The sequence below is a fragment of the Acanthisitta chloris genome, unplaced genomic scaffold (assembly GCF_000695815.1).
Source record: "Acanthisitta chloris isolate BGI_N310 unplaced genomic scaffold, ASM69581v1 scaffold9126, whole genome shotgun sequence".
Lineage (NCBI taxonomy): Eukaryota > Metazoa > Chordata > Aves > Passeriformes > Acanthisittidae > Acanthisitta > Acanthisitta chloris.
The window spans coordinates 141,896-165,933 of NW_008678805.1; the positions used below are offsets into that span (position 1 = coordinate 141,896).

The 24,038-nt window shown below is 39.3% G+C and overlaps 1 protein-coding gene across 1 annotated transcript in view; it reads right to left on the minus strand.

Moving 5' to 3' along the window:
* The window catches only part of STK32B (serine/threonine kinase 32B), a gene marked incomplete at its 5' end in the record, with an annotated part of 121,113 nt that overhangs the window by 56,213 nt on the left and 40,862 nt on the right, over nucleotides 1–24,038 (minus strand). Inside the window, one exon of the mRNA XM_009077060.1 lies at nucleotides 11,591–11,764. Within this exon, the coding sequence (XP_009075308.1) occupies nucleotides 11,591–11,764 (174 nt within the window). The remainder of the gene's footprint in view (nucleotides 1–11,590; nucleotides 11,765–24,038) is intronic.

Consider the following 24,038-nt stretch of genomic DNA (forward strand, 5'->3'; position numbering starts at 1 on the left):
CTGTGCAAGAATTTTATATTACAGTAACTACTTGCACTGAAATTATGATAAGGATTATTCTTGCTGCTTATCCAAGTGTAAATAGAGATGGGATTCTGGTCTCGTGTTAAGACACTTGGATTAAGTTCTACTATGAATTAGGCATCTGTATACCCATTTATAGTAAATGGATGTATAAGTGACATGGTCATTGGAGTGTAAAAGCCATTCAGATGACTGTCTATTTTTAGATGAGCTGAATAGCTTTATAGATTCTGTTGGCTGTGTTGAATACATATCCTCTTGTTTGGACAGACAACTAAAAATATATAGACTCCTGCATTTAGATCTTGGTGAACTGCGGACTACGTTTTTCAAAAATAAGAAAAATCCTCCATGCTGTGTGGAATTACGAAAACAACTGGGGATGTTCTCAAGTCAAATAATGGTAAGGTGTTATCACAGAAGCACAGGCAGGTGTTTAAGCCTCTTGCAGGAGTCACACTTCTGGTGCTCACTGTCTTGTTTGACGTCATCTCACACCATGAGCAATGCAATCCTTCATACATGATAAATTGTGCTGTAGTTGAAACACCTTGCACACAAGAATTTTTTTAGTTTCTGCCATCAAATAAAACATCCTCCTCATTTGCAGCATGAAAACCTCTGAGGGTCTGTATCGTCTTCTGCCTGTGTGAGGTTTAGAGAGACATGTCTGCAGAAAGAACCCAGGGGTTCCTTGCTTCCCTCCAGACAGGTGGACTTTACAAGCCTAGTTGTTTGTGGCATCCAGGGAACCTGGCACTGCCACACAGAGCTGCTTTTGTAGAACTGGTGCCACGTTTCATCTCAGGCAGATAACATCTTGTCTGACGTAAAGAACCTGGTACCCAAGTGCTGGAGGGAAGAGAGGCAATGACTGAACACTACCATTCTCCTCACTGTCTGAAGAGTTACAGTGGTCTGGTGTATATGTCATCTCAACAACTAAGTCTTAATAATGCCATTTCTCAGCTTTAGATCTCATATGATATTCCTTTTTGACACTATTTATTCCAAAAGCAAATATTAAATGATGATGGATAAAAGACTGTTTGCTGGAAATGTACTGCCTTAAGTATACGCTCATAGTTCTTAGTTTCAGCAGTAAAGGTACTCTGGGACTCAAGGAAATAAGCTGATACTTTAATTAGTGTTCAACTCTCTTTATATCTGTAAGTGCATGTGTTTGCATTGGGGTGCATCTGTGGAGCATTTTGGTGGCTAAGGAGATTTGCAGAAGGGAGTTGAAGGAGCACCACAAGGGGAAAATTCTGCAGCATCTCAAATTAAGAGGCAAACTGTGATTCTCTGTAGGTTTTAAAGGCAGAACTCTAGATAACTAATACATTTAATGAGCATAAAAGTTGAGAAATGCAGCATTCTGGCAATAGGTTTTCCACTCAGCAAGTCTTGCTAAGTGCCTACATTAGTAATTGTTATTGATTATTGACAATAACATTAATTATTGTTTATTGACTTGCATTCAAAATAAACCTCTGACACTCGTTGAGTAGTCCTAGTAAAAGCATATCTTAATTGCTGTAGCAACTTGAGAGAGCAACATAGCAAATCTAAAACTGCATTTCCCCACATCATCACCTTTCCTAGGAATGCACAGAGAGATTAATTTTTATGCCAGCATGTTAATTCTTATCTGCAGAGCTCTGAGCAGAGGTTTTCACAGCTGGTGAATAAAGCTCTTTGACCCCAACAATGATGAAAAGAGACATATTCAAAACCACTCAACCTTACTCCTCTGATCTGGAATTCACATACCATCAAACCCTATTTCCTCTGTTGCTGCACCCCTGACTTGATGGTGTCTCTCTCCCATGTTGACTTTTGCTGGTCACTCCTGATTTTGGCTTTTGGGGTCTGTCCCTTTTCACAGCAGTTTTCCCTTGCCCACATCCTACCCCACACTTTGCACTCCCTGGTCTCTTCTTCAGCCCACCTAGTCCCTCCTCTCTGGACATCTCCACTGCACTTGATGCGGGGAAATTATGTCCTTTGTCTTCTTGGTATCCTCAAATCCATCTATCCTACCACCAATTTCTCTTTTTATTGCTACAGGCAAAGGATAGCTGCCCAGCTGGCTGAAAAGATCAGCTGTGTTCACTGAAGGTTCAAATTGTGGACTCATGGCCAGGCATTTAGAGCTCAGTGTAAGACTGTCCAACCAGTTTATTTTCCTGACATCGTTAAAAAATTGACACCTTCTGTAACTTTATTTTCCTTGTGGTGTGTTTTTACCATTCATTAATTCTTTTAGTATTCCAATTCCACCAAGCATCATCTGACATTGAATTATAGCAACTACAGAAAGAGAGATGAGTGGATTTTTTGCTAAAAATTAATGAAGTTTAAAGGCTGAATAAAGCCAGAGGAAAAGCATGGTTTGAATCTCAAAATGCTTGCAGTCTGAAATAAATCTGATATCGGAGTGAAGACAGTACCTGAGAATAGAAAGAGGGCCCTCAGCTTTATCATAAACCCCCCATATTCATCTTCTAAAGTACCTGTATCCATAATTACAACCCAAAGCCTAAACAAAAAGTGTGAAATGTGCTAAGAATATCACTGAAATAGACCATGAGACTGTAACATGATTAGACACAGAATAGTCACTCACTGTGAAAGGGAAAAGAAAAAGAGAAGCTCCAGCTTTGCATTGTTTATTTACTAGACTAGAAAGGAACTCTTTTGCATTCAGAACAATACCAAAGTTTCATGTTTTCAATGAGATGAAGAGATTAATGCCTCAATCAAAACTAGTAGCCACTGGAGAGAGGTTATTTCTCATTCTTGTTAGTCAGACTGTAGATATTATTTTGATCATCATTGTAAAGAATGACCAAACTCATAACCCAATTTAATACATTTCATTTCACTGAATGTGTGCTGCCTACCAAGTGCTGGTCCCAACTTGCAAGGTTCCAGTTTTACATCATATTTTAATGTCTTTCACTGCTGACAGCAGTTCTGAACGTGCAAGAGCACCACAGCTGTTGAATTGCAGGCTTGCCTTGTCTCCTCTGCTGCAGAAAAGTGCAATTATTGCCACCAGGTCAGTAGGAAATTCCCCTGGATAAATGTAAGCTCTGCATGCACACGTTGGGGGAAGCAGAGGTTCATCAGTAGGACAGAGTGTCACACAGCATCAAAGCTTTGAGCTGCTGTGCTTTTTCCTCTGTAAAATCCATCTGGGGGAGTTGGGACAGGATCTTACAGAGGATATAGGAATGCTTGAAAATAACCTTGAGGGAATGCCCTGAGGAGCTCCCAAAAAGGGATACAAATGCATGAGAAATGAAAAATGAGAAAGCAACATCAGCATAACAAATCTGAGGGCAATCTGTATCTTAACTGCAGTCCCTGCCCACAAGATGATTTATTTTGAGAGAAGAAACTCTGTCAGTGACGACTTCTACAACTCCCACTCTTTCTCATCCCTCCATATATCTGCAAAGTCAAAAACTGTACAAAGGGGACCACATCTCACCTGAAATACTGAAGCTGTACTGAAAGCTGCTGAATGCATTTCCAAGGCATGAAAGAAGCTTCACATGCAATATCAGTTAATGAAATGCCTTCCCTCACTCCATGCACAATTCATTCAACTCCTGAGGTACAGAAGACTACTACAGGCATGAGGAAATCAAGTAAATTTGCACTTTTTTCTAAAGTCTTTGTTATTTTGCCTTACATTGTAAGGAAATCTCCAAGGGTATGATAGAATACCTAATGTATGTGTTGATCATCCAAGCTGGAGAAAATGTTGCCACCATTGCAGCAGAAACAGGAGAAAAAAAGCAATTGTCCATATGCTACTCTTGGCTTACACTTTGCTCAGCATGAAATAGAGAGTCTTTTTCCACATTCCCTTTCCCCATCTACATACTTTAATCAAAGATCTTTAATTTCTTCACTGACTACAAACAAAAAATATGACTCAAACACACTGCATGCAAATCTGCCACCTCAATGGAGAGAATATGTCTGGGCACAGTCATGGTGCTGTGAAATTTCTAAGGCACAAACATATCAGAATACTTGTAACATTGACAACAAAGCTTTGGGAAAAGAATGGATTAATGCTGTATCAGAGAGGGCTAGCTCTTGTTCTCTCTCCTCTTAGTTAGGGCTGCACTTCATTGCTCATTTAATCTCCCTGGTTCAGCCTTTTCTCCAGTCCCAGCTGCACAGGGAGGTTGGGGCAGGGTCTAGAGAGTCACAAAACCAGGCAATGCCACACGAGACAGGCAATTAATCCTGTGGATAGTCTTATGCCTGTCTAGAAGAAGTGCATAATCATTTTAAATGCTCAGTAAAAATTATATAATTGTAATTATTAATACTCTTGATTACTCTGTTTGGAATTCCAACACTGATATGCTATTAATATGGTGGTCTTTGCTAGCACACATCAGCTGGGAGCAGATGCCTATACTAAAACCACTTGAAGCTTTAAAGCAACACTGAGAAATTTGTTTCTGTGAGAGAAAGATAGCTCTGATAACACACTGCTTCGGACTCAAAGAATCTAGCAATATACTGAAGCAGAAAACTAGCATAAACCAGATCAGATTTGTGGATGGAGATCTGAGATAATCTTGAATATAAAGCTCTGCTTCAATTCTGTCAGCATCTCCTGCTTCAGTGTCTGAATATATAAAAAGTGATTCATGATCAAAATTTTAATATTGAAGAGTGAGGGAAGGAAGGAAACAAACCATTTAATTTCATTATCCATCAATAGGATGCTAAATTGTGGAGATGAGGGATATGTTGCATTTTAATAAATATCATGTGCCTAAAAGACTTAGATAAATACTTGTATAAAACTTCTCTTCCTAAAGGGTAGGTTAATATAAAGGCATTATTAAAGAAAATCAAAAGGAGATGAAAACCAGGAACAGAGAGAGGTGATGGGAGCTGATTTAGGAGTGGGTGCACTCTGCAGGAAGGAGAAGCAATTTGGAGAAAAGCCATTCTAACCCCAGAACAAATGCAAAGATGAGCTTTAAGAAAACCCTCTGGAAGACAGATGTAGATAAAAAAGCCAACACTCCCTGCCTTAGAGTCTGGAAAGTGGGAAATGCAGACCATGGAACTGGCAAACTGGTGCATAATATCCACATGGACAGAACAGTGTGCTGAGCTGAGGTATCTGAGGACTTACTGGGTGGTGGTTTTTCAGACTCACTGCAACAGCAAGATCTATAGCAAGGTGGTCCCCTAGTAGCTTTTTGTTGCCCGTTTTCAAAAAGATATGTACCTCCTGATGTGACAGAGTCTGACTATGCCTAGATCCCAGTTTCTCTACACTGTCCCCTGTTCCTCTATACTTAGTTGTGGACAGCATGAGGTGCTGATTCCCTCTGTGGAAATGCTTTATCTTGCTCCAAGGGAACTGTATTTTCAGGTACTGAGGAGTATGGAGCTACAACTAGTAGGAGCAAGACATGTATAAGTCCACAATGCCCTAGGCATGGCATTGTGATTTGAGAGTTTTAGAAAAATAGCAAGATTTCTCAGGTTTATTTTGTCGTTTGCAGCTAAAGGATAGTGAGGTGAGGAAGGATTCAGGGAAACCTGTGAATCAGTGTGTAAACATTACAATTCAGATAAAATGGTTTGAAATTGTTTCTAGAAGAATTAGTAACTTTTTCTCCTAGATGTATGTCATGCACTCTATGTCTAGTTCATATCTTCACTTGTCTGGGTGTCTGTTTTTAGACAGAGAAGCAATCAATAAGAAAACCAACTATTGTACAGTGCATAGCATAAACACACACTTGGGATGGCCTTGATTTAGGTTTGTCACCTAATACAAGATAGTTGGCCAAACTCAGTCAGTAAGTCACATCTTCCATCTCCTAACATTGACCAGAAACTTAAATTTTAAATGATCTAGGGCTTGTGAGATGAGTTTTCCTTGGCTAAACAAAATATTTCATGTAAGCACAACCTTCACAGTAATGAGAAGAAGGAAGATGAGAGAAAGGGCCAAGGGGTGTCTCCATCTCCTCACCTGAAAACTGTAAGGAAACAAGTAACCCCCTGCTGACATCAAGGAGGATCTCACAGCAGGAGGGTATGGAAGGATTGAGGGTATGGAAGGATTGAGGGTATGGTGAAGGGTTTCTGATATTTCACCTGGGCGATGAAGGGAGAGGGCATTATGCCCACACTAAAAGATTATATCTGTGACAGAAACTGGAGCACCTGATGGAGCATCATGCAGCTCTGAGTGTTCCTTGTGTCTCTTTCTCAATACGGACAGGTCTACTTAATTAGTAATTTAGTCTTTGTATATGGAACTCTCAGTATGTTTCAAAACCAAATTAATTTATTTGCAGTACACCATCTAGTATATCAAATAACTTTTTCTGTAGCTAAACAGAAGTATAATTAATTTGTTCTTGTAGGTAGAGAACTCCATTCAGAAGTTGAAAGGCTTGTTCTCTGCATATTCATATCTTGTGATATCTAATTCTTTTTTCAAGGACGTGACTGAAATGTAAATACCTTTTGTGCCTAGAATTTGTGAATCATTTTCTTTTTCTGATCAGTGCTGGTTCATAAGCATTCAGCAGGTTTTCTGGGCTTTGTGATTTGCCTGGTGTTTCTTTTTTGGCTGGTTTTGTGATGTTTTCTAATTTGCTTCTCTTACGTAACTCATTGCTCAGTTCCTGCAATTTGTCCTTGGAAATAATGTGGGCTTGCACTTGTTTAAAGAACATAATACAATGCCATGGAAGAGACATGGGAAGACAAATGAAAAAAATTCAATGGACAGACCTCTTGACCTGCCATGATCTATCGTTCTGCTTATGACCAGTAGTCATATTATGGTTATTTTTTTTCCCTGTTTCATCTACTTCAGACCCCACTACATTTTCTTCTTCATCTGCACACACTTACCAGCAAGAAAAAGATTACTAGTATGTGAGCAGAAATCTGTGAGAAACTGTGTTCTTTTAATATGAGCTAAATCTCAGGTTGGCACTATTCTGCCTGTGACACCTGTGAAAAACAACAAAGAGGAGATTTTCCATTTTCAAATAATTTTCAAACCTATCTGCTGCTCACATACTAAATAGACAATGCTATGAAGGGAACATTCTGAAGTAGAATTTGTTCTTTTGCTGTATGATGCCACAAGTGAGACTGGGAAGGCCCATTTGAAAGACGAGTCTAATCATATAGATGTATTATCTTACTTCACCAGACTGCTGGACATCTTAAAAGGCTAAATGGTAATGAACAAACAGTTCCAGTGCTGAACAAAGGGTACATCTTGTCTAGCTGGTAGGAGTGAGACACCCTTACTCTGCAGTGCCTGGCAGAGGAAATGCAATGCTCGATTTGTCACCATTTTCCATTAGCTTTTGCCCACTCTGCACTGCTGCTGAGTTACTCAGAGCTGGAATAGCTCCCGGTGTTACTCTCCACTGGAAACAGAACTTGCAGGATTGGAAACCAGAGTGGTGATCACAGTAGCCACACAGCACAAACCCACCAAGCTGGACTGATTCCAGCAATACAACCAAAAATTTTTATTTGTGCTTATATATGTGCACGTACACATACAAATGGTTTTGCATTAAAACTCCCACTGAAATAAAAGTGTCCTGGGCACACAGAGCAAACAGCTAGTCCAGTATCCTAAAATTGTTCTGGAAGGTTACTGCAATTTCCTTTCCAGACATCTGCCACATCCAGCCTCCTTTCTAAGCAGATGAAAACCAATGGGGCCAAATGATGATGAAAAGTTCTAAGGGCAATGCAGTTAACACTTGCCCCTTTAGAAAGAGAAAATGTGAATTTTTTCAGCATGAGCATGTTACTAGGGCAGCAGCCACAGCACCACAAGGCCCATGCTCCTCCCAGCCAATGTTCTAGCTGCAAGAGCATCCTGGAAGAGACACCACTGGAGCTACTGCTGGAAGAACTGGCTGAATAGAAATGGGCTGCCTACTCTGGGGAGGAAGCAGGTGGGTTTCTTGAAATGTAGGAACAGCCACATTTGTGAAAGGAAGAAGTTGAGTTACTCATGACTGAAATAAGTTTATTCAGCCCTCAATGGGAAAACTTTTGCCCAACATTATTCACTGGCATTATACAACCAGTTCTGGAAAGAATGTGTTTAGTCATACCATCTTGAAGCAGCAGAATGCCAGATTTGATCCATCATTTGAGAATGTGTGAGACTATGTATATTGTCAGAAGCCTTTCTGTGTGTACTGGGATCCGAGGGTCTATAATAAACACAGCTCTTTCAGCTTTTGAAGAATTATTTTTTCATGTAAGAAATGTGGATAAAATAAAATTATAGCAGGGCTGTGAGAAAATAAGGTTTTGTGATGTAGCAATTATCTGTGACCAACAATCTCGACATTAAGTTAGCTGTTGCGTAAGTTAAGTAAATAATTTGCCCCAAATAATCTTCTAATAATAGCTTGAAACTTAGAGCTTTTCTTTTTGAAGTTTTTATAGTTCTGGCTGAACAGCTATGTAAATGCAAACATTTACAATAGAGCTGCAAGACACAGTCCAGCATTCATTATTGTGCCATAATAAATCCACTGTTGCAGGATTGTGCATGACAAATACGGATTTTATACACAAGGATGTGATTAATAAAATGACAAGTTTCATAACTACACCAGAACAGTGGTGGGGTTTACAATATTTATGGCTAAATTTGTCCCTGCAGTAACAATTGTTCTGTTGCTGAAATGATTGCCACATTCAAAGTGCACACCACTAACCACATCAGCAAACACACAGGCATTGCAAGGCATCTCCAAGGGGAACTGGCATACTACTGATCTCTACACTTCTGCCTCCATTCATACATGCCTGATAATTCCTGTCCCTTTCATTACCACTTCTTTTTGTAGCAAACTCCTGGGGCCACAGGTTAATCTAGAAAACCCCATTCTGGCATGTTGCTGGATGCAAGAGTAATGGAAACCTGAACACATTTCATACACATCTATAAATATTAGGAGGAGTTAAGCACCTGATTCACACATCATATATTCAGCTCTTTATAATACTGCAATTTGAAAATCCACTTTCCCAGTCTGATGAATCATTCAACTATTCTTTCTCTGTAGCCCAGACAAAATTTAGCAGGGGGCTCTCTCAATGATTCTCTGACTCACTAACCTTTTTTTCCTATTTTGCTGCCAATGCATTCATTTGAAAATGAAAGATCTAATATGGTTTTATAGGTTAACATGTGAATGCTGACTGGAAGCACTTGGTCACAATGATATTGCTGAGGTCTGCTACCAGAAAGTATAAACACCAGCCAGCACACTGATTTCATCTCTGAACAACATAGTGTGTTTGCAATGATAAAATAATGGCTAGATGTCTCCTCACTATGCATCACTGCTGGTTCTGCTTCTGAACCAATTTAAGTCAGCATTGCACTCTTGGTGCAACATGCTCCATAGATTTAAGGCAGCTGAAAATTTGTCCCACGGATTGCTGTTCCAGGTGATGGTGAGATAGAGGGCAGAATGTTCTGGGACTCACCTGGCTAAATAATGTGTTCATTGGCATGTGGATCATTTGGGATTTTATTGTAATTGGTGGAAAAATGAGAGGCAAAATGCTCCTCATGCTGCAGTTGGGTGACTTGGGCAGTAAGCAGTGGAGTGAGACATGCTCAGATCTCAGGTCTGCCAGCTTCATAATAACTATCTCTTCTATACCACAGCATAGTCCTGAACTGGATTCTTTATGCCCTAAACCACAATCCTAGCTAATCAGCCAGTGAGACCTGTATTTTGACACATCTGTTTTTGTCAAAGCTTCTGGTGTAGAGGGAAAACAAAAACCAAACCCCAGAACTTGCCCCCAAACGGAGCCACCAACCAGCTCCAGACCCCCATGCCTTCCCCTGCCTCAGTGCAAATCAGGTGTTGAAACCACTACAACTTGTGCAAAATAGCAAGTTAAGTCAAGTGCTTGCTCATCATGATTAAGTAATACAGAAGAACTCAAAGTGTCTTGCCCAATTTCATAGTGGGACCATGACAAGGCAGAGCTCACAAAAAACTATGAACAACCACAAATACTTCAATCCAGACCATCCTTTCAAGACTTCTGACACCTTTTGCAGGCTTTTCTGCGAAACATTTTTAAGCCACAGACATCTTGCCAAATACAAGTTTTGATCACAAACTGGATTCCCTCATTAAAGTTTTGCCGGTCTATTAGAATAAAATGTCTCATCATTAAAATGAGGGTGATAAAAAGGCTCCCCAATTTGATTTTTACCAAGAACATTCCTTAAGGCATTAGAAACAAAGGTCAGCTGAAATCCTGAGCTCTGCTTTTAATATAGTCACTGAGAAAGGAAAATTTAAGTAAAGTGCATGGACATGTACTAAAGTAATAGCAATGTGCTAAAGGTATAAAAGTTCAGAATCTACTTGCAATATTTGCTAGAGTTTCAATTGCAAGCAAAACAAGTGTTGCAACGTTTGTTTGAATTTTGTCTCATGCAGTTTCAGTGGTACAGAACACACACCTACCATTGCATCTCTGATCAGAGATGTCATGCACATCATCCCTCTGCAGAAAGTCAGATCATACTTTTTATTGGATCTGTATTGCAAAATCATGAGGCAGCTCTGGTAGGTTGATGGGATGACAACTCTCAATGAATATATTTGAAGGAACTTGTTTATACTAGACACAGAAAGATCTATGGCACAGCTTACTTTAGTTTGGCCTCTGAAAGTCACATCCAGCTTTGATAACACAAAGCCATATCTTTTTGTATTCAAACCACTGTAAATTAGGAAGGATAATCCTGAATTTAGCACAAAATGTGTAAAAATAAGGCTCAAACCCATAATTTTATAATTTCACAGTTGCTGTGTTAACATAAAAAGAGAAGTTATCCCTGCTGCTTCAGTTAAATGTCAAAATATGGAAGGAAAAGAAACCCTGATTTTGACACTTTTTTTTTAAATGAATACTGTTTGCCACTGTAAGGCAGGAAAAATAACAAATTGTTGCAATATAAAAAGTCTAAAAAAGAGGCACCGTCTATCATTACTCCAATTGATTTGCACTCTGGTTTCCCCACCTCTCTTCCTCCTGACCTTCGTGCAGATTCTGCAAGTAAATAAATTATGCTCAGCCTTTTCTTCCATGACCATTCCTAGATATTGTGTGAAGCTGTTGTACTGGATTACAGTGTTCTGGTGTTCAGGAACATTGGGGCATTGGAGAATTAAAAAGATTTATGCTCTTATGGGTTGTATTTAATGCTTAAAGACCACAGTGACAAACATACATCATAGTATGAGAACAGAACAAGAAAAAAGTAGTATGAGAAGGATACAAGGCTACTGAATTGCTGTAGAGAGAAAGAAAACACTTTAAAAATACTTTTCAGAGCTAAATTCCACCCTTGTATAGCAATGGAAGCTTTTCAGAGGTTTTGAATAAACAGAACCTTGTGATCAGATATGTGATTAAACTTCTCTGCTCTGCCAAAAGCAAGTAGCCCATCCCTCCAGTGGACTCCACTCACCTGTGAATGATGTGGTACCTCTGCAAATAATCCAAGGAAAGTGCCAGCTCACAAATGTACAGCTTAACAGTTCCTTCATTAAAGTGGACATTCTGCTGCAAATGGTAACGTAGGTCACCTCCAAGTAAGAGATCAACCACCATGAACATGTCTTCTTCATCTTGAAAGGAATACCTGGAAGAAAGAGTTACAGCTGAGATCTCAGGGTTCACGATGCAGTCACAGCTGTGCCCTGGGGTGGCTCTCATTAGGTAGATCTGTTCTTGGTAAATCCATGATTTGCTCAGAAAGCATACACAAAAAGGCATTCTCACTGCTGTGATCCAGTCCTGAAACCAAACTTTGGTTGTGATGTGACTCTGCATGTTCAAGTGTTGAGATTTACCACTCAGCTGCTCTCTCATTCTCCCTTCCCCCAGTTGGCTGGGGAGGAGAAACAGAAAAAAAAAGTAAAAAAATTGTAGGTTGAGATAACAACTTGAAACAATATCAAATATAATAATTGTACTAATGTTAATAACAGTAAGAATAGTTGTCATGACAAGGAGAAAGAGAGAGAAATAAAACCCAAGAAAAACAAGTGATGCACAATACCACTGCTCACCACCCCCTGACCAATCCCAAGCCTGTCCCCTGTAGTGATCAGCCCTTCCTGTCCAAATCCCCCCAAGGTTCTATACTGAGCACGATGGTCTATGGTGTGGAATATCTCTTTTGCCAGTTTGAGTCAGCTGTGCCAGCCACACTCCCTCCTGGTTTCTTGTGCAGCTCATGGCAGAGCATGAACCACTGAGAAGACCTTGCCTTAGGGTAAGCAATACTGAGCAACAGCCAAAACATCACTGTGCTATCAATGTTATTGTCATATTGAAGTCAAACACACAGCACTGTTTAACTAAGATGAAAATGAATTTTATCCCAGCTGAAACCAGGATATGAAGGCAAGCAGAGCTTTAACTGGTGTCATACTACAGTCTTATTTTTACCATAGGTAACACCTGAATGTTTATAGAACAGCATTTAAAATACATTTCAGGTTTTTACATTTTTCAGTAACTCATTCTGTTGACAAAACGGCTTAGAAAATAATAGCAATAAAATGGAAGGCCTTGAAACACCCTTGGTATTCACACACATACAGCTGTAGTTCAGGGCCTATGGAAAGTATCCTGGCAGTATTGAGAGCTGTTGTCCCAGGGGTATTTTCCAGATTCAATAAATATACACAATGTTCTATTAGCTGAGTATTTTTTACAGCTTGCAGTGTAGCTCCAAATTCAATAAGAAATAAAACTGTAATTTTACTGCCTAACAATGCAATTTTTTTTTCAGTCAGCAACTTATAAAATGACAGAGTCTTCATGGTTACTGACTGAGCTCTTCTGGACTCTTTCACTGCTGAATCCTCTGAGGACCAAATTCTCATCTGATTTAAATCCTGTAAATCCAAAGGTGTAGCCAGCCAATGTATAGTGTATACTCACATATATAGTGCTTGGTCGAGCAGGAATTTTCATGTGTTTCTCCTTACCTTGGCTATGCTGCCATTACATTCTTTATTTCTGGTCTGTGTAAACTGACAGAAACTCTCTGGAATTCATTTCTGAATGGAACTGTCTAAGATACAGAGTTTTAGTTTTCCCAAATGGGGAAGAGTGAATACCTTATTTCTAATGCCAACTCACCCTTTCCTTAGAAATTGTTTGAGAATTAATTTTGAGGTGAAGTGATATTATCTTATACCACTTGTGGATATGAACTGCTGAGAGATGATCCGCAATGATAGTGCCTCTTCCAGCACCTATTCTCCCATGAGCTGTGTAATATATGTTGCCTACAGATGTGATTCAGTTCTCTTGAACCATAAAATTTATGCTACGGAAATGAAAAAGAGTGGGCTTCCAGAAAACCTGTGCCCACCCTCCCCCCAAAGGCAGAAAAGTCTATATTAGATTATTTTAATTGACAGTTACGTACGGTTTCACTTTCTTTCCCAGGCTTGCACTTACTGAAACGAGGCACTGCTTAGGGGTTGTCACAGATGGTTTGTTTTGAATTTAAATGCTTGCTATTCTTTCTGAACACAGTTCTGAGAAATGAGTGTCTCTAGGTACTCTGCTTTCCTGTTGCATTTCTGTATGACTGCCAAATGCCAGGAGGGGAAAGTCATTTTATTTGCATTAAGCTTGCTCCTCAGTAAGTCAAACCTCTGAAGCAAAATGGTAAAGTAGGTGGCACATGGTGTCTGCTTACCTCCAGAGATGCAGAATTTCATAACACACAGACACACATGGTAAAAAAACAGAAGGCTTTGATTATACTCAAATTACTCCAAATGCTGTGCGTTACTGAGCCTGGAGCAATTGCCAAAGCAAGGCTGAAATAGGTAGTTATGCTTTAGACTCTTTTTTTTTCTTTTTCTGACACTGCTGTTATTTTAAGTGAAGAAGTTGGAGGATTGAGCAGAGAATCATCATAGAATGGCTTGGGTTGGAAGGGATTTTAAGATCCTCGATTTCCAACCCCCCTGCTGTGGGCAGAGACACCTTCCACTAGCCCAGGTTGCTCAAAGCCCCATCCAACCTGGCCCTGAACACTCGAAAGGATGGGCCAGCCACAGCTTCTCTGGGCAACCTGTTGCCTCCACACCCTATGAGACATGTTAATTTTTTCCTTCAGTTACTGCGTGAGTAAAGTGCAGATTTTGTCTGGTTCATTTTTATATTAAAAGAGAAAATCCAAAATGAAAGTTGCAGATTGAAAACTCCACTTAAATGATAAGTGAAATACTGTGTATAGTCTGGGACAAGAGAGCACAGCTGGTGTCTAAAATCATATGACTACATGTCACTAGAAATGGTTCTGACTCAACTCTGTTCTTGAGATATAAATGTTCTGTCATTTTTTTCAGTGGTTCAGCCATCATAAGGCAGAGGGTGAAGGCAGGGTAAAAGAGTGAACTTGCTTTTAAATTCAATTATTATTCCCTTTTGGGGCAAAATTATAAGTGTGTCTCAAAGTGTAGCCACGAATGTTCAGTCTAGATAAAAGACTCATCAGAACTATCCAGAAATAAACGGGAAGTCTTGTTCACATCCAGGTGAATTGCTAACACTAGGTGGAACTGGATTTTCACTCCAAGCATGTATTTCTGTTGATGCACTCTTGTTTCCTGGGCTTAAGAGTGGGGAGTGGTGGTCCTTTGTCACCTCCCAGGCAAGCTTTTTGTGCATCTGCAATTTTTTTATGATTCAGAAAGTTGAACTGGAAAGACCTGTTACTCTGTCCCATTTCATTACATCAGGAATTAATGCTCTTTGCATAGAAGACCATATCTACAGCCAGGTGTGGAGAGTTGCTTGCTAGTTCTACTCACACTCCATAACAATGTTAACCACACAATATCAGGTTAGACAGCTTGGAAGTCATCAGAGAGCAGATGTTCAGGGAGGAGCAAAGAACACTATGGCCATAAATAAAGCTTTCCTCCTGGGCTCAACCAACCTCCACCCATTTACTGCCCTGGGACTCTCAGGGACTTTGGCACCTCTTGGAATCCAGGCTGGGATGACAACAGATGGGTTTCGTTCAGGTTCTGTCAAATTTGTTACTCTTGCTTCTATGCCCTGCCTCTCAGGTGAACATACTCAGCGCAATCCCTATGGACAGCACTGCAAGGCTTCCAGAAGTGACGGTACCTTTAGAACAAAAGTGTTTTGAACAAACAGACCAAAAAAAAACCCACCAAAAAACCACATCACCTAAACTAAGCTTGAAGATATTCAAAAGGTGTGGCTAATATCTGCACCCAGCAGCCTTCCTGCACGAGACACTTTTCAGATTTGGCTGGACCAACCTTGTCTAGACAATGATTTGCCAAGTAAGGTTAGACCAGAAAATGCTTGAGGTCCTTTCCAACCTGGTATTCTATGATTCTGTGATCTGGCATGACTTGTGAGTGGAACATGGGACAGTTTTATTTAGATGTTGAAGGTAGATGGCACACACCAAGACACAGCTGTTGAGAAGCTCCTTATATGCTCTATGACGTTCTGCTCTTTCACTCAGAGCCAGATTTTCCTTTCAGTTGTACTGGTATGTGACTGTGGTAACTCTCTTGATCCTATCAGAAGTGTTGTGTGTACTGATGTAGTTAAGACATAAACTGTATAGGCACAGCTTGAAAAACAGGTATCACAGATGGACATGTTCAGTATATCAACAGACTTTTTCATCCACTCTAAATTCTATCATGCCTGACACACATCATTATGCTGATCTTACACCAATCATCATGGCTAATGGCGTTTCCCCTGCACAGTCAATCTAGTCATGTCAAACCTGCATGGACAGTGTTTATCTGGATCAGACCATGGTGAGATTAAAGGTGTTACAAGGTCATTCCAAGATATTTTCTGGAGGGTAAAGCAGTTAATCCCAGTGAAATTATGTGCCTGCGACCTAGATGAGAGCTTGGGCACGGCAAACAGCAGAAGGACTCTGGAGCTAATGGACACTCCACTAAGTAGATCCTGCAGCTACCAGTTTCTAAGCTATTAGATGCAGGGCAGGAGTTTCTCCAAGTCCTGCTGTGCAGATGAGTACCAAATGGTGTTGTTCCTCCTCTGCATTAAGGACTCACAGGATTTCATGCACCAACTTTGATCAGTTTGGTTTCTCACGGTCACAAGCAATATAGTCCTAGGTCTCTCTCCCTTACACAAATCCAGTATCCTTTCTTTGCATAAGAAATGAAATATTACCTTTAGCTTCTTGCTTTTTCAATACCTTGAGAAATAAGAGCTTTTGATTTATTGGTCTAGGAATTGAAATTGCCAAGTGAAATACTGGCCACAGGAAAAGGTCTCTTTGAATATGTTGCTGCAGGTTGGGGAGGGGCTGGTGTCAAATCAGCCCAGTGGAGATCAGTTTTTGTGCAAACACTGTAATTTTGCTTCTGTAAGCTTCTTAGCTGCTCAAAGACAAATTGCATACAAAAGGGCTGATTGGTTTTTGAAGTAAACTTAGAAGTTGTTTGGGATTTTTATGCTAACCAGGTAACTGAGAAATACCTACTGCAGGAATTGTAGCATTGTTACTTATATTGAATACTAATTGATTGATATTGAATAGTAATAATACATTACTAACTTACTCTAAAGATGAAATTTTAATCCTTGAAATGAAAGAGTAAATGACTTGGAGAAATTTTTTCTGTTTGTTTCTTAAGTAGTGTCAAGACCCATTTATAGGAAAACTATTCTAATGACAGACCCAGATTCTGCTTTCCTCTTGGTTGAAGAAAAGTTTTAATGCATTAGAATCATCTTTCTCCAAATTAAGATAAAATGATAATGCCCATCGCAACAGCAAATTGGATTTTTGATTATCTTCAAACTGGAAGATAAACTACCATCAAACACAATCCTCCATGGAAACAAATTTAAACAAAGCACTCTTTGAATAATTTATATCTGTTTTCATATTTATATCTGTATATATTTGTTTTAGTAGTATCAAATGTCTCTACTTATATCGTATTTGCACCTATTATTTGTATCTCTGTCTCTTCATAAAATCAGTTACAGATGAATTATGAAGATAATTTCCCCCTTTTCATTCCTCCTTTTTAGTTAACTGGGGTAATTTTTCATTGAAATCCTCCCAGATGAGGTCCCCACTATCCAGATTTCTTGTTTCATATGTATTACCTGGGGAAAAGGACATCATGATGGATATTTTATATATGACTTAAATTAAAGAGTAAAAACACATTACAAAAATGTCATCATTAAGTGCAAACCAGACTTCATTAACCTGAGGTAATCAGTTAAAGCAAGATATGCTCAGCTCAGACACTCAGATAACATCTCTGCTCTCTACCAAATATGACAAATGATTGATCCTTGGTATCTCTTAATGATAGATTTAAAGAAGGATCATTTTCCAGTTTTCCCCTATAGCATTAAAGGGGCGTGGCAATCTTTTCAGTGACATAAAGCCCCCACTAGTGAATGTAGATTTTCCCAGTGTAGATGTGGATATCTGTGCTGGAGTGCAACCTAAATGATTTTCTGATTCTGTGATACTGCAGAAGTGTAGCACAGATTTTTTGTTCTTATTCATGTGAATGAAGCAAACAGCTGAACAAAAAAATAAACCAAAACAACAAAAAAAAGGCAAAAAATAATTTATAGTCTGTATGTAGCTTGTGACAAGAAATATGCTTTAGGTAGTAGGAAAATACAAACAGATGTTGCATGAATATATAGAAAAAATCAATAGCAAAATGAATAAAACCTCACCATTTGAGCCTCTAAATCTAAGGAATTTTCTGCTTGGCATTTGTAAAATAGGATGCTAAAAACTAACAAAATTAGCAACATTTATATGCTATAGTTTACACCATATAGAAATGTTTGGTTGCTAAAGAAAAATTAAACCTGCACCTTAAAATGTCATATGTGGCATAGCATTCCATACTTATAATTCAAAGGCATTGCCAATTAATTTATGAGTTTATAGGCAACTTCCATCATCATTATGTACAGGTAATGCATTATCCTGCAATTAAGAAGATTCTGCTGTAATGTCCTTATGCAAGTAGAAAGCATAATGACTGATCCTGATGTCAGTATTTCTATCCTTGCCTTGCTTTCTTTTTTTAACAGTCCAATTTGTGCAGCTCTGTTACAGAATACTCTTCATCTGCTGTTAGGCAGCCATAGGTTTACCTAGGCCTTGCTGTACTGAAAAAGAACATGTCTCTTAAAGGCTTGAATAACTTGACGTTTGCCAAAAATAGCAACTTTGATCATTCACACATCAAATCGTTACAAATTTGCTGGTGCTGTGAAGGTGTGCTGAAAAATATTACAACACTGTGACTGGGAATTCCAAATACTTACCTTAGAATTACGTATTTCATAAAATGAGGCATCCAAGCCAACCAAATTAATATCAAGTTTGTGTGTTCTGCCAGCTGAGGACAAGCCTCAAAAGACAAAGCATGTAGATTTATCAACCTCATAAATACAGGTATGCAAGTATTCTAAAGGAATGTTGGAAATGTTCCTTCATAATGCCTGTTTTGCTTACATTTCTATACATTTCTTTGTTCTTTTGGAAAATGGGTAAACATTAGCTACTGAAATTTGAAATTTGTGCTTGCAAAATATTTAATAGAAATCTATTGTTGGACAGAAATGGAAAAATGTTTATTTCCAAACTCAGAAAGACAAGAGTCGTTTCTCCAAATGCTGTTAAGAACAAAAGAAAATTACTTCATTTATTTCTTTAGAAATATACAAAAATAAATTTCAAGATTCTGTAAGAAAACTCTGGAGGACAAGGAAGCTTTTCTGCAAAGAATTAAGTTGTTTATGCTTATTTGAAATACTTTCTCAAATTCTATTTAGCTCCGATGCGACCAAATGGGACAGCTAAGAAAAACTACACAACCTCTCCAAGAAGCATGTTCCAGCCATTCATTGAGATTTGAAGAGATATTTTGCTTATATCCAGTTGAAATTTCTCTTGATGCACTATGTCACTTATGTCACTCATCCTTTCAGTGTGCATGAGTTTTTCTCCATCTGTAGATATTGAAATTTTTACGTCATTACCACCACACACTTGGGTAGTGGAAGACTCCAATTTGCCTTTCTCAGCTCATCAGCATCATGTCCCAGCTCTGCTCTCTAACCCAGGAGCAATGGTATTTCTTCAAGTCTCGTAGACAAGGGTGGGATGAACTTATTCCAAAGAAGACCACAGCAGGAAGTGGTCTTTTGAGACAATGAGTGACATTAGTTAAAATCCTCATAAACACTTGTTTAAGGCCTAGAAAATTTTGAATAGGATGAATTTTTTGTACATTACAAACAATTGAAAGTAGAAAAACAGCCATGCAGCCACACTGCTGCAATTACTACAACTCTGGCAACATTTTTATTCTCACATATTAAGAGCTCCATCTTTCCAAGTGATCCATCTCTAAAAGTGCTTTCTGATAATTTGTTTTTCAGGAGAAAATTAATTACTTTTCTGGCTCATTTGCTCATACACTTGTAGACTAAATGGCACAGTCTCAGGATAAAGTCCGTGTTTTCTCAAATATTATTAGACCCATGATAAAGTAAGACTTGCAAATGAATGCAAAACAGGCTCATTTCTCAGTCTATTTGTTTAGGATTTTTAGCAGACTTGTATGGGGTGTCGTTAAAGCTCATTTTAACTGTTCTGCTATCACAAAAAGCATGGCAGCTTTCACCAGTCTCACTCAATTTTACTCTCTGAGACCAAAGTCAGCTTTATTCTTCATCAGAATTTTTTCCAAGTATTTCAACTGTCATATGTCTTTTGTTCAGTGGATTGAAGAAATGTCTCCACTATCTCCTGTTCTATTTATAGCCTTCTTTAAAATAGGTGCATCACAGTTACACATGAGAGCTCTATTCTGGTTGAGTGAATTAGAGCATATAGAGAAGGCACTTGGAATTTGTTGATACTCTCATCTGAATGCAGCCTCTAAAATCCATTCAGCTGTGTTGGAGATGTGCTGTGACTTGGCGAATGTTCACCAAGTTCTTCATTATCACTTTGTGTTATTATCACTGCCAATTTATAGCACTTCATATGCACGTGGCACTACAGCAGTGGCAATTATGTGTATAGTGCCAACTAGTCTCATCCCCTGCTTGTCTCAAACACTTCCAATTAAAGCAAGCAACAGACAGTTTATGTGACAAACTCCGGGAAACTACTCACACAAACAAGTGCCCCACTACAAATACATGAAACAGGTCACCTAGAAAAGTAGACTCTTGGGAAAGTTGTGGGCAAGGAAAATCTCATTGGGAATAATGGACTGAAAACATGGACTTCATTTGAGATGCAGGTCCAGAGCTTGGTCTGCAGTTTGCAAAGCTTGGTACATTTGTAAATTATAGAATCCTTTAGGTTTGAAAAGAACTCTGAGGTCATCAAGTCCCATTGTTAACACAGCACTGCCAAGTCCACCATTGAGCACATGTCCTTCAGAGCCACATCTACATGCCTTTTAAATATCTTCAGGGATGGTTACTCAACCACTTCCCTGGGCAGCCTCTTCCAATGCTTGATGTGTCCATCCAGGTGACTAGAAAATCAAGCAAAAGAGGTAGGAGGCCAGTATGGATGCACAGTGCGATCTTAACTGAACTCAGACAGCAATGTGCCCTTGAAGAAAAGGGACATGGAGCAGCTGGAGTGGGTCCAGAGGACAACAAAGATGATTAAGGAACTGGACCACGTAACTTACAAGGAAAGGCTGTGGGAGTTGGGTCTGTTCTGTCTTGAGAAGAGACAACTGAGAGGGACCCTCATTAATGTATACAAGTATCTGAAAAAGGAGAGCCAAGAAGATGGACCCAGGCTCTTCTCAGTGGTGCAAACCAATAAAACAAGAGGTAATGGTCAGAAACCAATGTACAGGAAGTTCCATCTGAATATGAGGAAGAACTTCTTTCCTGTGCAGTCACTGAGCACTGGGACAGATTGCCCAGAGAGGACGTAGATTCTCCTTCACTGGAGATATTCAAGAACTGTCTGGACACAATCCTGAGCCATGTGCTCTAGGCTGGCCCTGCTCGAGCAGGGAGGTTGGACCAGATGATCCACTGTTGTCCCTGCCAACACGAACAATTTTGTGATTCTGTGATTCAAATTAGGCAAACAGCATCCTAAGCTGCATTGGTAAGAGTGCTGCCAGCAGGTTAAGTGAGGTGATCCTTCCTCTGTTCTCAGCACTGGTGAAGCCACGTCTGAAGTACTAGAACCAGTTCTCAGCTTCCCAGTGCAAGAAAGAATCCAGTCCAGGGCCACAGAGATGAACAAAGTACTGGAGCATTTTTTCATATGAGAAGAGGCTGGGAGAGCTGGGACTGTTCATCCTGGAGAAGAGAAGGTCTAGAGGGGATCTCATCAATGTGTATAAATGCTTGACAGGCAGAAATGAAGAAGAGGGTGGTGCCCAGTGACAGGACAAGAGGCAACGACCACAAATTAAAACACATGAATCCCACCTGAACACAAAAAAATATTTCTCCACTGTGAGGATTGTCCAACATTGGGACAGGCTGTGGAGTCTTCATTTGGGGTGATAGCAAAATCCCAACTGGGCAAACTGCCTTAGGTGACTCTGTTTGAGCTGAGTGTTTGGATTAGGTGAACTTAAGATGTCACTTCCAAACTAAACAGTTCTGTGATTCTGTAGTCTTTTCATAACAGCAGCTACCTGGCTTTCTAAACTTGGGCTACATGCAATAAAAGGAATGTTGAAGAACATAATTTATCTCATGGAGTATTTCCTCTGTTTCTCTTCCCTCTTTCTCATACCCTCATTAACTGAGGCTCACAATTCTTCATTTAGTGGAAGATTTAAAAAACAAAACTGGCTGACAATATTTGTCAAGATAAACAAGGATTTCAACCAGACCAAGTCACACAGTTTTGCAGAACATAACAATAGCATTGTGCAGGGACAACAGCAGCTACTGGAAGAAGACTGTTGCAAGTCTGGACTAATACTTTGTTGGAACACAAAGTTCAGCAGTCAAACTTGTGATAGATTACAACAAATTATTTCCAAACTCTGATTTTAACTTCAAACACTGTTCTGTGTCAGAGACAATTTTATAAGAGCCTTTTTTTTTTTCAGGTTTATGAAGCAAAGAAACATCAAAGTTGCAGCATTCACTATTAAGCTTCAATCATAAAAAAATTTAATCTTCAGCACACGAAAAACTTCACTGAATGAACAACAAATGAACACATATTGGAGTTAAAAATAGGTCTAAAATCTTTGCTGTGTATAACCTTGGACAGTGATTGTGTATGTATATCTGTGTGTCTGAGGAATTCTGCATGGGTTGAGAGGTTTAAAATAGTGCTTTTCTTTTTCATTTATTTAGGCATGAACAAGATTTTCTTCTGAGCTACAGAAAATCCTTCATTTTTTCTTGTATGGAAGCTAGAAAAGGCAGGTCAATCTTTCCTTGCACACGAATGCCTTCTGTATCTAGTTGCCTCACTGGGATTGGACAGATTCCCAATCATACCATTCCCTCTTCCTGACTTCTCTGTAACTTAAAATATCTCTTTGCTATTGCAATAAGTGGTTCGTCTTACTTTGTTTTTGTTAGAAATACATACCCACTTTTCACCCAGTTTCCCAGAGAACCTCCTCCACTCCAATATATCCTTGGTGAATAAAGAGAAACCTTGACAATCCAACTGGGCAAGAACACAACAACTTGCTAGAATTGAGTTTCTTAGACCTCGTTTTCCCCAGACTACCTTCAGGCATATTATTAATGTGCTTTGAGTTAGAAAGGTAATTTCTCTGTGATCACTGTGTAGTAAGCAGATGGTCCTGCTCATAGGAGTGCTAACTGCTCTCTAGAGATTCCTTCTTTTTCCAGTGATTACAGAGGAATCCCAAGGGGATGAGGCTGATGTCTGAAGTGATTTGGGAAGAATTTAGGTCATCTAGAACTCGTCTTTTCCGCTTTGGGAAGTCCCTAGAATGATCAGTGCATCACATTCACATGTACATTTTGACAGCTAAGAAGGGCTGATAAATATGACTGTCAGTGAACATTTTTCATTTGATCAGCAAAGACAAATATAAGCAAGCATTTCTGACTTATGCTGGTCTTACTAGTGCTCAGTTCCTTCCTGAACTGTGGTGTGTATCTTGCTTCTGATCACTTACTGGATTTTACATTTAGCTCCAGGAAGACAGACCTTCATCTATTCCCATTAAAAAGAGAGAAAAAGTACTAAGTTGCCAATGAAACATGTTATGATGCATAATCTAGGAAAAAGGCAAATAACAAAAACTTCCCTAATTTTCTGTGCTACTCAACACCATCTGAAGATGCTTTTTCCAATGTTCAATTTCATGGAAATGACACCTTCTTCTTTAACAAGAACAAGATTTACTGCAAGGAGACATGGAAAGACTGAGGAGCCCTTCAGGTTAGGGATCCTGAAGTAAGGAGGAGATTCTTTAAGACAGTTACAGGAATAAGTGAATTAAATAACCATAGGCAATTTTTCTGTGCTTCCTTTTTTTGTAAATCTTTTTATATTGCTGTCTCTACATGCATACCAGCATATCAGGGAAACCTAAAGGAAGAAAAGCTGCTCAAAAATCTACTATTTATCACATCTTACTCCCACTTAATGATAAGCAATTGAGTTGCCACACACTGCAGTGATCAGTCACGCAGCTGGTCACAAAGTATCCTGCATTGCCTCACATCAGCGCAAGGATTTAGATTAGGACATACCTGTGGTTATTTCTCACTTGGCAGCCTTTTATACTAGACAAATCTGAATACAAGCAGTCAGATAACCAAACCCCATGATTCTTAGTGTTCTGTTTTGTGGCACTTCTTGTGCC